The sequence below is a fragment of the Triturus cristatus genome, chromosome 5_1 (assembly GCF_964204655.1).
Source record: "Triturus cristatus chromosome 5_1, aTriCri1.1, whole genome shotgun sequence".
Lineage (NCBI taxonomy): Eukaryota > Metazoa > Chordata > Amphibia > Caudata > Salamandridae > Triturus > Triturus cristatus.
The window spans coordinates 577,190,681-577,204,580 of NC_140587.1; the positions used below are offsets into that span (position 1 = coordinate 577,190,681).

General features: G+C 49.1%; 1 protein-coding gene across 5 annotated transcripts in view; it reads right to left on the bottom strand.

Annotated features, from left to right (window-relative positions):
• Positions 1-13,900, bottom strand: part of CSPP1 (centrosome and spindle pole associated protein 1) — a 1,290,317-nt gene that overhangs the window by 407,790 nt on the left and 868,627 nt on the right. For all 5 annotated transcript variants that reach the window (XM_085605499.1, XM_085605497.1, XM_085605498.1 and 2 more), the window contains one exon: positions 9,566-9,715. In XM_085605499.1, coding sequence (XP_085461625.1) covers positions 9,566-9,715 — 150 coding nt within the window. The remainder of the gene's footprint in view (positions 1-9,565; positions 9,716-13,900) is intronic.

The following is a 13,900-nucleotide window of genomic DNA, read 5'->3' on the forward strand; positions in this document are numbered from 1 at the left end:
GAGAGTGTGTGCAAAATTCCCTTCCAGTATAGAGCTATGGCCGGGCATTCCCAAAGTGTATGGAAAAGTGTTCCCTCCATACCACACTGTCTCAGGCATAGCGGGGAGTCAGTTCGGTGCAGCTTAAATAGGAGTGTACGAGTGTAGTACGTGCGGTGTAGAATTTTAAGTTGGACCAGACGTAGTCTAGATGAGATGCCCACCTCCCTAGGGGAGGAAAGCGCCGCCTGCCAGTCCGTTTCGTCGAAGTCCCCCAGCTCGGCCTCCCATCGGTCTTTAAGGGCTGTGAATGGATCTGGCCGGTTGTTTATCAGCTTTCTGTATGTTAGGGAGGTCGCCCTCTGTGCCAGGTGTTCCGTGAGGAGCCGGTCCTCCAGAGGCGACGACTCCGGAAGTCGGGTTCCGGGCGGGATAGCTGCCTGGAGTGCATGCCTGATTTGCATGTACCGGAACCCTTCGGTGGGGGCCAGGTCGAAATCTGCTTGCAATTGGGTAAATGTGACCACTTCCCCCTTCTGCCAAAGGTCTCCCACCCTGGAGATGCCGATTAGGTCCCATCGATGGAACCCCTTGGTTGTACGCAATACCCCCAGCTGTTTCGCCTCCCACAACGGAGTGGCTTGGGTTATTTTCCCAGCCCACCCCAGGGCTCGCTGCGCCTCGAACCACAGCCGGAGGGTGTGCGCCGTGGGGCCTGGGGGGCAGAGGCCCCTCTTGTGATTGTAGAGCGCTCCCATGACCCCCGCAGCCCCCAGCAGGTGCCGGTCCATACGATATGCCGGGTCCTCCCCTGGCGCATGCAACCACTGATTGATCACCGTAAGCTGCGACGCCCAATAATACAGTCGCAAGTCTGGGAGGGCTATCCCACCATCGTACCACCCCATGGTGAGCTTGTGGAGTGCTATCCGCGGCGCCTTGTCCTCCCACAGTAGGCTGGTGACTTCCGCATTGACGGCGGCGAAGTAAGACGGTGGCACCGGGAAGGGGATGTTTTGGAGTATATACAAAAATCTAGGGAGAGCCATCATCTTATAGAGGGCAGCCCTCCCCAGTAGCGTCAGGGGCAGGGTGCGCCAACATTTGACGTCGCTTCTAAACCGCTGCAGCGGCTTCGTTAGATTCTCAGCCACAAAACGGTCCCTGTCCGCCGTAATAAATATGCCCAGATATTTGAAACCGCCCGTCACCACCCGAATCTCACAACCCCGCGGGAGCCGAGGTGGAGAACCGCGGAGCATGTAGACAGTGGACTTTTCCCAGTTGATCTCGTAGCCCGACACTCTCCCGTATGATGCACATATATCCAGGAGGCAGACGATCGAGCGCGCAGGGGAGGCCAAGTATAACAGGATGTCGTCAGCATAGAGGGAGATGCGATCCTCCCACCCCATTGTCCACTTTAATCCCCGGATCACCGGGTCCTGCCTCAACCAGGCCGCCAGCGGCTCCAGCGCCAAAGCAAAGAGGAGTGGGGAAAGGGGGCAGCCCTGCCGCGTCCCCCTCCCCAACGGAAAGGGGTCTGAGATATGGCCATTGACCACCACCTGTGCAAGTGGTGCGGTATACAAAAGCTGAATCCATGCGCATATCTTGGGGCCGAGTCCCACATGACGGAGGACAGCGAAGAGGAACGGCCATTCCATCCGGTCGAACGCCATCCGCGCATCCAACGAGAGGATGGCCGCATCCTCCTCTATCGAGGTGCGGCGCTCTAAAATTCCGTGGAGCCGCCGTAGATTTAAAGCGGTGTTCCGGCGCGGCATAAATCCCGATTGGTCCGGGTGTATCAGGGTCGTAAGATAGGGCTGCAGCCTCGTCGCCAGCACTTTCGCTAGAATCTTTGCCTCCGCGTTTAGCAATGAGATTGGACGATAGGAAGCGCACTCATGCGCTGGTTTGGCAGGCTTCGGAATCGCCACTATGGTGGCTACTCTCTGATCCGGGGGGAGTATCCCGGTAGAGAGGCTGTCCTCGTACATGGCCAATAGATGTGGGACTATGTGGGCAGCGTTGGTCTTATAGAACTCCACCGGAATTCCATTCGGGCCCATCGCCTTCCCGGCACGGAGAGCGAGGATTGCTAGTGTGAGCTCTTCCGCCTTCAGGTCCGCCTCTAGGGCTTCAGCGTCCGACGGGGCCAGCCGTGGCATCGCGATGTCTCGGAGAAAGGCCTCATTCTCCGCCACCGTGGACGAGGCCTCCGGCGTATACACCTTTTGGTAGTGAGTCGCTAGGGCCTCTACGATTTGCCGCGGCTCCGACGTGTAGTCACCCGAATCTAGCCTGATCCGCGCCACCCAACGCGCCGGCCGTTCCCGCCTTTCCAGCCAGGCCAACAGTTTGCCCGCTTTGTCACCCTGCTCGTAAACAGTATGTCGTGTAGCCGTTTGTTTGGCGCGTGCGGCTTCCCAAAGATAGGAGCGATATTCCTGCCGTGCCATGTGGGCGGTATGTGCGGTGTCATCAGTGATATGCGTGGCGTGTGCGGCCTCTGCCTCTCTCACCCCCTGTTCAAGCCCAAGCACCTCTAGCTGCTGAGTCTTCTTATAGGCTGTAATCACGGAGATTGCTTGTCCTCGAAGGACTGTTTTGTACGCCTCCCATATAGTTGCAGGGCCTATCTCAGGGGCCATGTTTTCAGCAAAATAATGTTTGGTCGTCGCCTGAAGGGCCTTGCGAATTGTTGGGATTTTGAGGTATCCCGGATGGATTGGGAATATCCTGCGAGTGTGCGGCATAGAAAGTGTAAACGTGATTAGTACAGGTGAGTGGTCCGAGATGCCCCTGGGCAAATGAGATATGTCGGTCATGCCCCTAAACCCCGCGGGTGAAGTGAAGATATAGTCTATACGGGAGAGGGTGTTGTGAGCCCCCGAGTGGAATGTATATTGTCGGTCATCAGGATAGTGGGCCCTCCAGGTGTCTACTAGGCCGAGTGCCTCCGCGAATTCGCGCAACTTGGGGGTAGCGCCACCGTGGTCTCGGGAGGATGACCTGTCCAGTAGCGGGTCCATAGTCGCATTGAAATCCCCGCCCATAATAAGGTCCCCTGGCGGTAGTGTCAGCAGGAATTCCCCTAACGCCCGGAGTGTATCCTGGTGGAGTGTCGGCGGGATGTATACCGTTACTATGTTATACATTCTACCCTCCCACTGGCAGGTGAGCGCCGCAAAGCGGCCCAGGTCCTCCCTACGAGAGTCGACTAGAATCAGTGGGAAGCGCTTATTCACCAGTATGCCCACCCCACGGGACCCAGTCGTGAACTCAGAGTGTATCGCCATCTTAAAACCCCATCTGTCCAGTGCTTTCGTGGTCGAGCCTACCAGATGTGTCTCCTGTAGAAGTGCCACCGCCGGTCCCTTGCGCTTAAGATATTGTAAGACCAGCCCCCGTTTAATCTTATCTCCCAACCCGTTTACGTTCCACGATAGGACCTTAAGTGCGGGGCTGCGTTGCTGTGAGTGTTCCTTCGTGGAGCCAACGGTGGCCTCGCTGATGTTGTTATGTGATTCCCCTGCCATGTAGGGTGGTGGAAAATAGCCGTCCCCGCACACCTCCCTGTGTCCCTCCAACCTTCCGGAGTTTCCAAGCTTGCCAATGTGCAGTAACCAAACCTAAAACCAAACAAAAACCAAAATTCCCAAAACTCCCCTGTCCCCCCACCCTCCTCCCTGCCTCCCTGCCCAGCGGATTTAAAACTACCCGCCACCCCAACGTAGCAGAGTGCTTAAGTCCCATAACTTTCTACTTGCGTGTGGGGGAATGGCTGCCCCATGCCCCTCGTCCGATCCCCGCACCATGTGCGTGTCCATTAAAGAAACCGGTCCACAGCATGTTGCCAAGTTTGTAGATCACGACTGCAGCGTCCCTTCATTGTCCGATGTTACTGAGTGTATCTAGGCCCCCGTGGCCTCCGCCTCCTTTCCACCGCTGAAGTTCTCTCGTGCCAGGTCGGCCCGGCCACGTAGTGCAGCGACAGTCTCCCGCGGCTCAAGGTCCTCCAGATTTATCGGGAGAGGCAGACTGGCTGCGACGGGCGCGCCCCGTCCGGCCCGATGCCTCCGCCGGGCGCCAGCCCTCCAGCCACTCCGTGGCCTCCGTCGGCGTGGCAAAGAACCATGTGCGCCCCTCCGCCTCCACCCGCAGCTTTGCCGGGTAAAGCATCGCGTACTTCAGTTCTCGCGCGCGCAGTTCCGCTTTGACCGCGAGGAAGTCTCGGCGTTGCCGTGACACGGTCGCGGTGTAATCCGGATAGAGGGTCACCGTGGAGTTGTCAATCCGCAGCGGGGGGGCAGTACGCGCCGCCTGAAGAATAGCGTCTCTATCTCGGAAGTTAAAGATGCGGGCCAGGATCGGGCGTGGGGGGGCCCCAGGCCGTGGCCTCCACCCAGGCACCCGGTGTGCCCTTTCGACCGAGAAAAATTTAGAGAGTCCACGCGGTTGCAGCTGCTCCGTGATCAGCTTTTCCACGAAGAGGTCCAGTGCTGGTCCCCGCTCACTCTCAGGCACCCCCACGACGCGCACGTTGTTCCGTCGTGACCGTCCCTCCTGGTCATCCAGCTTGTCCAGAAGCTGCTTTTGAACCCTTTCCAGTGACTGTATACGTTTTCTGCTATCAGTCGCGTCCTTGGTAAGGGTGGCGGTAGTGGTCTCAACCTCGGACAGTCTATTGCTGATTTTTGCGACGTCGGCCCTCAGCAGCGTCACATCTGTGGATATTGTGCCAATAGAGGTTTGCATTTGGGTCAGTGTGGCCATAACATCTGCCAGGGTAATCTCTTTGGCCTTGTCAGGGGGGGGGGAGGCAGTCCGGTCTTTCTGGTAGGCATACTTGTCAAGCCTGGCCTGCGCTCCACCACGTTGGCCCTTCCCCCCCATGGTGGTCGGCGACAGACGGTCAGCGGGGGCGGGGACCTGCCTCGGAGGTGCAAAAGTATTGCAGCAGGGCACCACAGGGCCACGTGTCTGCCCCGCTCCTGTCCCGGTCTTGCGCCGCCTCCGACCCTTCGCTGGCTCCTTACCAGGGAAGTTGGCGCGTGACTCGCTCCACCCGCGTCTGCAGCGCCAGGCCGTAGGCCCGGCCTACTTCCAGTAATGCACGGCTCTCCTTGACTCCGGGAGTCGCCGAGGCTCTCCCTCTCGGGGGGCTTCGCTTCCGGAGTGTCACCTGCCCCTCGTCGCCGTCTATTCCCCGCGCTGCAGACTGCCCCAAGTCCTCAGCGGGTCGTCTCGTAGCGTCTCCTACCGATGGCGGGGGGGGGGGGGGGGGCCCGGTCCGGCCGCCCACACCGCCGGCTATGGTCCGGCCCTCCGTGAACCGCGGCGGGTCAAGTAACCGCCGCCGACAGGCCCCGTATCCGCAGTGAGGCAGCCGGGCGGGCCAGATGCTGCGCCGCTTCCAGGAATCGTCGGAGTCTCGGGTGTCCAGGGCCCTAGGGCACCCCAAGTCCCTCGCGGTGCCCCTTTACCCAGTGGGCCGCCGTGCAGATTTGGTGCCACGCCAGGCCAGTGTTTCTTGCCGACGGGCTGATTGCAGTTGATGGTGGGCGGGGGGGGGGGGGTACCCGGAGGAGATCCGGCCCTCCGTCACCTCTCGATTCCGTCGCGGCGTGCCCCCCGGCCCGGCCGGCCACACTGCTGGCGCGCAGTCCGGTCCTTCGTGTAATGCAGGTCGGGCAATCAGCACTCGAGGCCCCGGCGCCTCCGCCGCCGACAGGCCCCGCACACGCAGCGAGGCAGCCGGAAGGGCTTGACTCCGCGCTGCTCGCGCTTTCTTCAAGTGTCGGAGCCCCGGGAGTCCAGGGGGCCAAGTCGTGGTGGTTTTGCCGGTTTACGGCCAGGATGTATGCCGGATAGCGGTGGGATCGGGCGCTGGGCTCCGGAGCCGCACTAGGTTGCGGCCATGTTCTTCGGCTGCTAGCCACGCCCCTCGTGTAACACTTTCTTAAGGTACACAAGCCAACACCCAAGGATCCTCTGAGACAACCTTCTGTAGGTCAATTTTTAAGGATCAAGCTGAATAGTTTCCACAGAGTTGATTATTTTTCAGAGTCCGGTTTACTAATCACAAGGCTACTTGAATGTGGATACCCCAAGGATATATTGAAAAGAGCTAGAAAGAGGGCCTGGTATTTTCCTAGAGAATACTGACTGGAGCCCAAATCCAACAATAGCACCAACTGTGATGACAGACTCACACATGTTACTACCCTCAGTTCACTTAGAAATGAAATCAAGAAGGTTATTAACAAAAACTTGTGGTCTAATCAATCCAGGATGAAATTGATATTGATGATAAATCCGTATTTGCATTCAAAAGAGGGAAAAATATATGGGACCATGTTGTCACAGCTGTGCTACCCTCACCAGTGCGTACCAATTTATGTGACTATTGCAATTTGCCCCCGATTTATGGTCATCACAAATCGGAGAATGGCCTGTGACCTTACCCTAGAACTTAAAGATTTCAAACATGGTTAAAAAAACAAAAAAAGTTCACACACATTGTAACAGCACTGATACGATATACATCATTGAATGTCACAGTAATCTGGTTCACGTGGGTCATGCATAACAGGTTATAACCAGGATTTTACAACACTGTAGTCGCATCAGTTGTAAAACTCTGGGAACGCCCTTAGTTGATCGTTCCTCTAACACCAACCATAAAGCTGAAGAGCTTAAGTGATCTGTACTTGAAAAAATTGTCAAGAATCCCAGAGGCGGGGACACCGCAGCAATACTTAATTTGAGAGAATGTAAATAGATAAATCTTTTGAGCACTGTACAAAACGTTCTCAAAGTTGAGGAACTCAACTGACAATTAGCCTCTTTTAACAGTGGATAGATATGTATAATATGCCATTGATTACATTGTTTGTGGTTCCTCGCTATTCTGAAATCACTTCATTCACCTTGCGTTGCCATTTACTACCAAGTCTCTTTGTAATGTGAGCATCCATTCTTTCATTATATTATTCAGAATGGAGAACTATGTATATTAAACTTATTGGTTAGATTATCTGTGGCATAACTTTACTCATTTAAGAGCAGTCTTGCATTCAATTATCCAATTTATTGCCAGTCTCTTTATGATATATGTGGTCCACAGACAATTTTTCCAGGCTACGCTCAATACCTCATTCAATTGTTTCTATTTGGGATGTTTCTTCGGGGAACTTTTGTTCCCCGTTTGCTCTCTACAACACAATAGCTATGGTATAATTTTTCCACATTTTCTACCTTGGACCTTTTTCAGGTTCAAAAAAAGCGATTTTTATTTTCAGGTGCCTTGCAGTTTTTTTGCGCCTGTACCATTTGTGAGCAATGTTTTCACAATTAGCACATGGGCACTGGCCAGTATGAGAGGATGCTTTCTACCTCTTGTCACAGCATGCACATGTGGTGTGCATATCATCCTTTGGCCTAGAATGCTAATCATCTTGGAGGGATGCCATCTGCTTTTAGCTCTCCACGTGCACACATACGTGCAGGTGGGGCAGATCTTTTGTCTTCGTGTGACCCATCAGCGAGTGTGCAAGGTCAGAAAAGCCCATAGAGAAGTTATATACACAGTAAAAGCATGAGGCCATGTATGCTCTGTTTTTCTTCTTCTTTATCATTTTCTTTGTAGTTCAGTAAGTTCTCTTTTTTCTTCATAGTTTTGAAATGGCTGCGACTTTTTGTAAATTATCCTGGACTGATTTTGCACATCAATTGGTGAGTGCACAATCTTATGCATCAGCCAATTCAGTTTATTTTCCGGGCTGATACATTTTCTGAAAGTGCTTTTCCTCTACCTCTAGGTGAGCACTGGGTATTTCATGAAATGTCATTAATTGGCTTTCTCCAAAAAGCCTTGATGAGCCTTCCCTTGCCTCGACTCACATTGTTTGTAGGCCTGTGATTATGACACGATTTATTTCAATACTTTTTTCATGATCTAATAAAAGCTATAATTTAACTATATTGCCAATCCTCTAGATGACTTGGTGAGTCCTGCCTTGTTCTCCCATATATTGGGGTATTTTTGTTCAGATACAGACACATGAGATTGATCATGGTTTATTTAATATGCAGGTGTTTCTTTCAATTGTCCTGAAGAAAATCCCCCTCCCCTTGATGCACAACTTACATGCTTCCCCAGTGGGTCGAAACATCGATGACTATAATTCCTACCTGTATCAAAAGGAACAAGTTGGGCTAACACAGTCCTTGGAAATCCAACAGACTTGTCCTAGTTTAGTGACCCTATGAACTATGTGCTTTGACCAGGCTTTCATATAGAATGATTGTCAATGTTGTTAATGGATTTCTCTCGCTTATGTTTTATACACAAATGTTTGCACTGCACAAGCACTTTTACACGTATCATGGAGCACCTCAGCAGAAATCATTGTAAACTTGATTGGTGCAATCTTCCATAAATTGTCATCTATGACCTTTTACTCCTGTGTGTTTCTGAAATATTTTCTTTTTCCTACATTGTAAGTAAATAGGACAGAACCAATTGAAACAGTTATGACTGATTGAGCACGTCCTCACGCCCAAGTTTTACGCCTAAATCTCTTTTTTGTTGTTGCAGCTATTGCTATCATTTTCTCCCTCGGTTTCATCTATTTTTTTATTCTAAAGGGTTTGTTGCTTTCCTACTGGTTTTTCAAGTAAAAAATAAACACAACTTAATTCTAACCTAGGGGCTTTTAAAAGAAACATTCTAATCTAGATCAAAGACAACCACTAATAATAGTAGTGTATCATGTTAAATAGGTTTGCCTCTCTTTTTTCGCATATTGGCAAGACGTGATAAAAAGCGTGTGTGTGTGTAAATTCAGCACCACGTGATACAAAACAAATCATCCCTTGAATTTATTCTCATTTTGACAATTGAGTAATTCAGGGGTCGTAATCTCACTAGACAGAGGGGCTCAGCATTTCTAATTTTGATATTTATGGACATCTGTACGCAAAGTGAAATGTAGTAATGAGTGCTCAAAGCAGCATCTCCCAAAGGGCATTCATAAGGTTGTTTTTTCTAAGAAACTGGGGAGGAGTATTGTACCGAGATGTACCCAAGTTTAAGCACAAACATATTCTGCTGCACAGTGCAGAAACGCCAGGTCTAACTCTAGAATGAAGAATTCCAAATTTAGCCTTATTCAGAAATGTTTAAATAATGTTTAATTCGGACAAAGAAAACAAATACGGTGTGCACTTCTCCAATCTCAAATGACACCAGCAATGAACTCCAGTGACCTCAGTTGAAATAACATGTATCAAAATCACAGTATAATTGAGGGCAGTTTGGTTATTGTAAAAATCTGTTTGGGAAACTTCATGACAATGAAAATGCAGGTATGCACCGTTTTACCCGTGCATCCTCTACTTACTCAATTTCTGGATGGACGCTGGCCAGCACCTACGTACTTTGTGAGCAACTTCTGACCATAAGAAGCAAGTATGGACTTCAGTACAAGACAACATTTAAACAAACGCAAGCACAGCAACAAACGATTGTGCGGGGCAGCCAGGTTGACAATTTATTGAAATTGCAAAAATGTACCTCCTCTTCCTTCCGTTTCTTCTTGTTCTGCTCCTCTTCGAATTCTCTTAACATTTTAGCCCTCTGCTCAGCTAATCGTTTTTCCTCTCTTTCTTCTTCTAGTCTTATCTTTTCTCGCTCCTCTTCTTCTTTACGCCTCTTTTCCTCAATCTATAAAATAAATACATCAATTTACTACGACTTCTTTTTACATTGTGGGAGGCTGCATGTATGTTTTTCCATTTCACATGTAGGTGCACACGAGAACTGCACACTTTCCCAACGACCCATGGCTCCAGAGGCTGTAAAACCAGTAACTACAAGTCATAGTAGTTCTATTGTAGACAGCAATCTAAAAACAAGCACTTACAAAACTTCCTGCATTTGGACATTACGCCAGAGCTATCTGGTTAGCCAAATGGTTGGTAGTGGTGTGGTATTGAAATTCATGATAGTTATTGTGGTTGTGGTAGTGCTGGAGGTGCTGAAGATATTGGTGGTGGCATTAATGGTGGTGGTAGTAGTGGAACTGGAGCAATGTTGATGGGGGCGATGGCCAGAGTGGTAGTATCGGAGGTGGGGGTGTAGTTAGTGTGGTATTGGTAGTGACATTGATGCTGACCTCGGTGGTATTTGGGGGGGGATTGGTGGAGGGGGATAGGGACTTTGGTGGTGGAAACAGTGGTGGTATTAGCAGTATTTTGGCATTTATGGTGTGTTATTGGGTGGGGTTGAAAGATAGTGGTGAAATTGGCCTTATTCGCAACATTGGTCTCAGTATTAATTATATTGATTACAGAGGTATTGTGGTGCAGAATTGAGTTTTTTTATATGCCCACATATCAAAGTGTGTGTATATATATATATATACACACACACACACACACACACACACACACACACACACACACACACACACACACACACACACACACACACACACACAACCCTCATAATTACTTATTATTTATCACACAGTGCCTGCCTGAACTCTCAGATGGCCATCTGTTGTGATAGAAGGCAATTGTGAGGTCAGGCCAACATTCGATTTATGACATAAGCATTCAAAAATGCATGCTGCAGGAACAAATTGTATTTTGTATACAATGCATGTATAAAACAAATAATTGAATGTGACAAAGTGTGATGGCTCTGGGTACTTCTTAGGTATAAAGTAGTCCTGCATGCATTTCCAATGCAAGCACTCCAATGGAAGCAGAATGATTCACCAAATAACCAATAGCATGACCGCGAGTGAGAAATTCTCCCGAGCAGCGCCTTACAATGTAGGTCTCAAGCGAGTGGCTAAAAGACACTGATACAATTAAGCCAAGTTTAAGGCGTCAGATCCAAGACTCACTATATATAGAGGGTGCAATACGTTGTGCACTGCCAAACCAGATCTAAAAAGAGGCAAGCTTGTCTACTTTAAAACCAGGAGTTGCTAAGGTGTCAGAAACTAGGACATCATTGTAATAGTTGAGCACAGGAATAGGGGATGTGCATCCAAGAAATTCTGTGCTACCACTGGCGATGAAACTTAGAGAAGAACTCCATTAAGGGAACAGTTTACTATGCCTCTTCAATAGCAAGAATATCACGCATTTGCTGGGGTCCCGGTAAATGGCTTTTGTATTCTTAATGAAAATATCAAGGATTAGAATAAAAACAGCCATCAAGACTACACTAGCAAAATTTTGGTAAAATGATGAAACCCTAGTTATCGCACTGTCAATCGCAAATGCAGCATTAACACAACTTTAGACAAGAATTTGAATGCCTTTGTGGCAGCAAGCACAAAGTATTTCAAAATGGAATTATAACTTGTTCCACTAGTGAGAAGCACAAATACGTTGTGGAATATTAACTACTCATAAGCTGGCACATAATGCTAGTGATGGTAAATATAAAGTGCAAACTAGTGAGTAGCGGTTAGTATATTCTAGGAAGACAAATGTTCCCACATGTGAAATCTCACACCTGGAGACCTTTCTAATTTACACTAACTAGTCTATTGAAAGAAACTATAGCAAAACTGAGATGTCCTCACATCATAACCACTCATCTACTTGGGATAAATAAACTTACTGCCTCAGGACTCACACGGCTTAACTGCACACTCTGAGGGACAGCTTTTCTCCTGTGCTGCCGTGCTGGTTTACTGCAGCAAGTGACATTTCTTTCAGTCCTGACCTGTCACTTGATCCTTGGCCCACTCTTTGCACACCCAGGTGGCAGGATGGAGCATCATCCTTCCTGTCTAGTCTCTTACAGGGCTTCTGTATTTTAATTTGGTTATTTTCCATTGACCACTACTACTTTGGTTGTGCTTCCTACTGTAGTGGGGTAATCCCAACTGGATAGGAAACACACACTGCCCCAATAGTAAAGCTCTTCTCAGATTGCCATGGAGCATACAGTCAACCATGAACATATACAGCTTTGCTCCAATCTCTTTTCTGCTTTATTCTATCAGCATCTGGATTCTTTGCTTCATTTTCATTAAAAGATTCATACAAATTTTAGAATGCCCCTTCCGGCAGGCTTTTCATTTGCTCCTTTACCTTGCTTCTCCACCTTCTAGAATTCTTGCTCCTCTATCAGACTGCTCGAAAGCCTATGGGTTTTCAGCAATTTAAACAAGCTTTGCCATCTCTCGATAGCTTGTAGCTAGAGACTTTCCATGAGAGATAAAGCGATTCAGCTCAGTGATATTTATCTCTGTTGAAGACAGCATCAAAAACAAGCGTTTGCAATGCAATAGGTCTCGCATATACGCGAGTTTAAGTTATTGGCATTGTAAATGACAATGCCTTTTAGTTATGTTTTAAAAACGAAAACAAAAATAAAAGGCAATGTCAATAGCTCAAACTCTAGTAAATGCGAGACCTATTGCATTGCAAATGCTTGTTTAGGTAAAAGTGCCTGCCTTTCACCACAACAGAACCAAGCCTCGCGTGACATGCCTGGCTCTAGCCTCGCCTGTGCCCCTCATGAAGAAGAAAACAGCAAGTTAATTAAATAACTAAGCGCGGCGGCTAAGTGAAAGCGGACCGCGCTGGAAATTAATTAAATAAACAAGCGTGGCTGCTAAAGTGAAAGCGGACTGCGCTGCAAATAAAAAAAACAATAAACAAAATAGTGCCGTTAGCTATGATAAATGCAAAAACAACAGTTGATGGACTGAATGCAGAACAATGTCATACATTCACCCCAGTAGAGAGATCTGGGCCTAAATCCATCGTTTTTTTGCTCACCATGCCATTCCAGTTTGAACACAGCCATATGCAAATCAGTCTTGACCCTGTGCCTCATGGGAACAGTCCAGCCCGAACTGCCAAGCCAGGTCCTCCCTGGACTGGAACCAAGCATCCTAGGACCGGTTTCGGGGTTTCACCCCTCTTCAGCCAGGATATCTTGATTCCAGTGGCATGGAGCGCACGGGACTCACGTCTGAGCATACCCGTCCCACTCGGGGTGACGAATGCAAAGACAACAGTTGATGGACAGAATGCAGAACAATGTCATACATTCAGCCCAGTACAGAGATCTGGGCCTAAATCCATAGTTTTTTTGCTCACCATGCCATTCCAGTTTGAACCCAGCCATAAGCAAATCAGTCTTGACCCTGTGCCTCATGAGAACAGTCCAGCCCGAACTGCCAAGCCAGTGGGGTGGCATGGTGAGCAAAAGAATGATGGATTTAACCCAGATCTCTTGACTGGGTGAGAATGTTTTGATTTGTTTTGCATTCCGTCCATCAATTGTGTGCCTTTTGTTAGCTATGATAAAGCAGACCGTGAAGCATGACCAGTAAAAGGTCCAATCCTTATGGACGGTAACAAATGGAGACAAGGCGGTACCAAAGAGGGACTAAAAAGCCTATTTACCAATCAGAATATGGGCAGAGAGTGGACAAGGCTTCCACAGCATACCATACTACAGCATGCCTCGCAGAGTGAGAAGTGTGTGCATGCTGCCGCTAGGCTCAACCTAAAAATGGATGGCTCTGCTAATCGTATATTAGCCATGAAATCCAGGATTTGTAAAGCGCACAATTACCCGAGGGTGTCAAGGTGCTGGGGGCCGTTGGGAAAATTAAGCGAGCTATTGCCCAGAGTCACATGGTGCTGGGCTTACCTGCTGCAGGCACTAGGTTTCGAACCTTGAACCCTGAGGTCCGGAGTCTGGCACCCGGGCCACTGCGCCACACCTCTTCCACTGGTGGAAGCCATGGTGCTTGTGCACTCCTGATATATTAATATGGGACCAAACTCCAGCTTACTGACCAGAGTTGCTCTCTTTGAAGCTACAATTTGTTAGATTTTACTCTGGCCAGTATTTTGGAACAAGAGA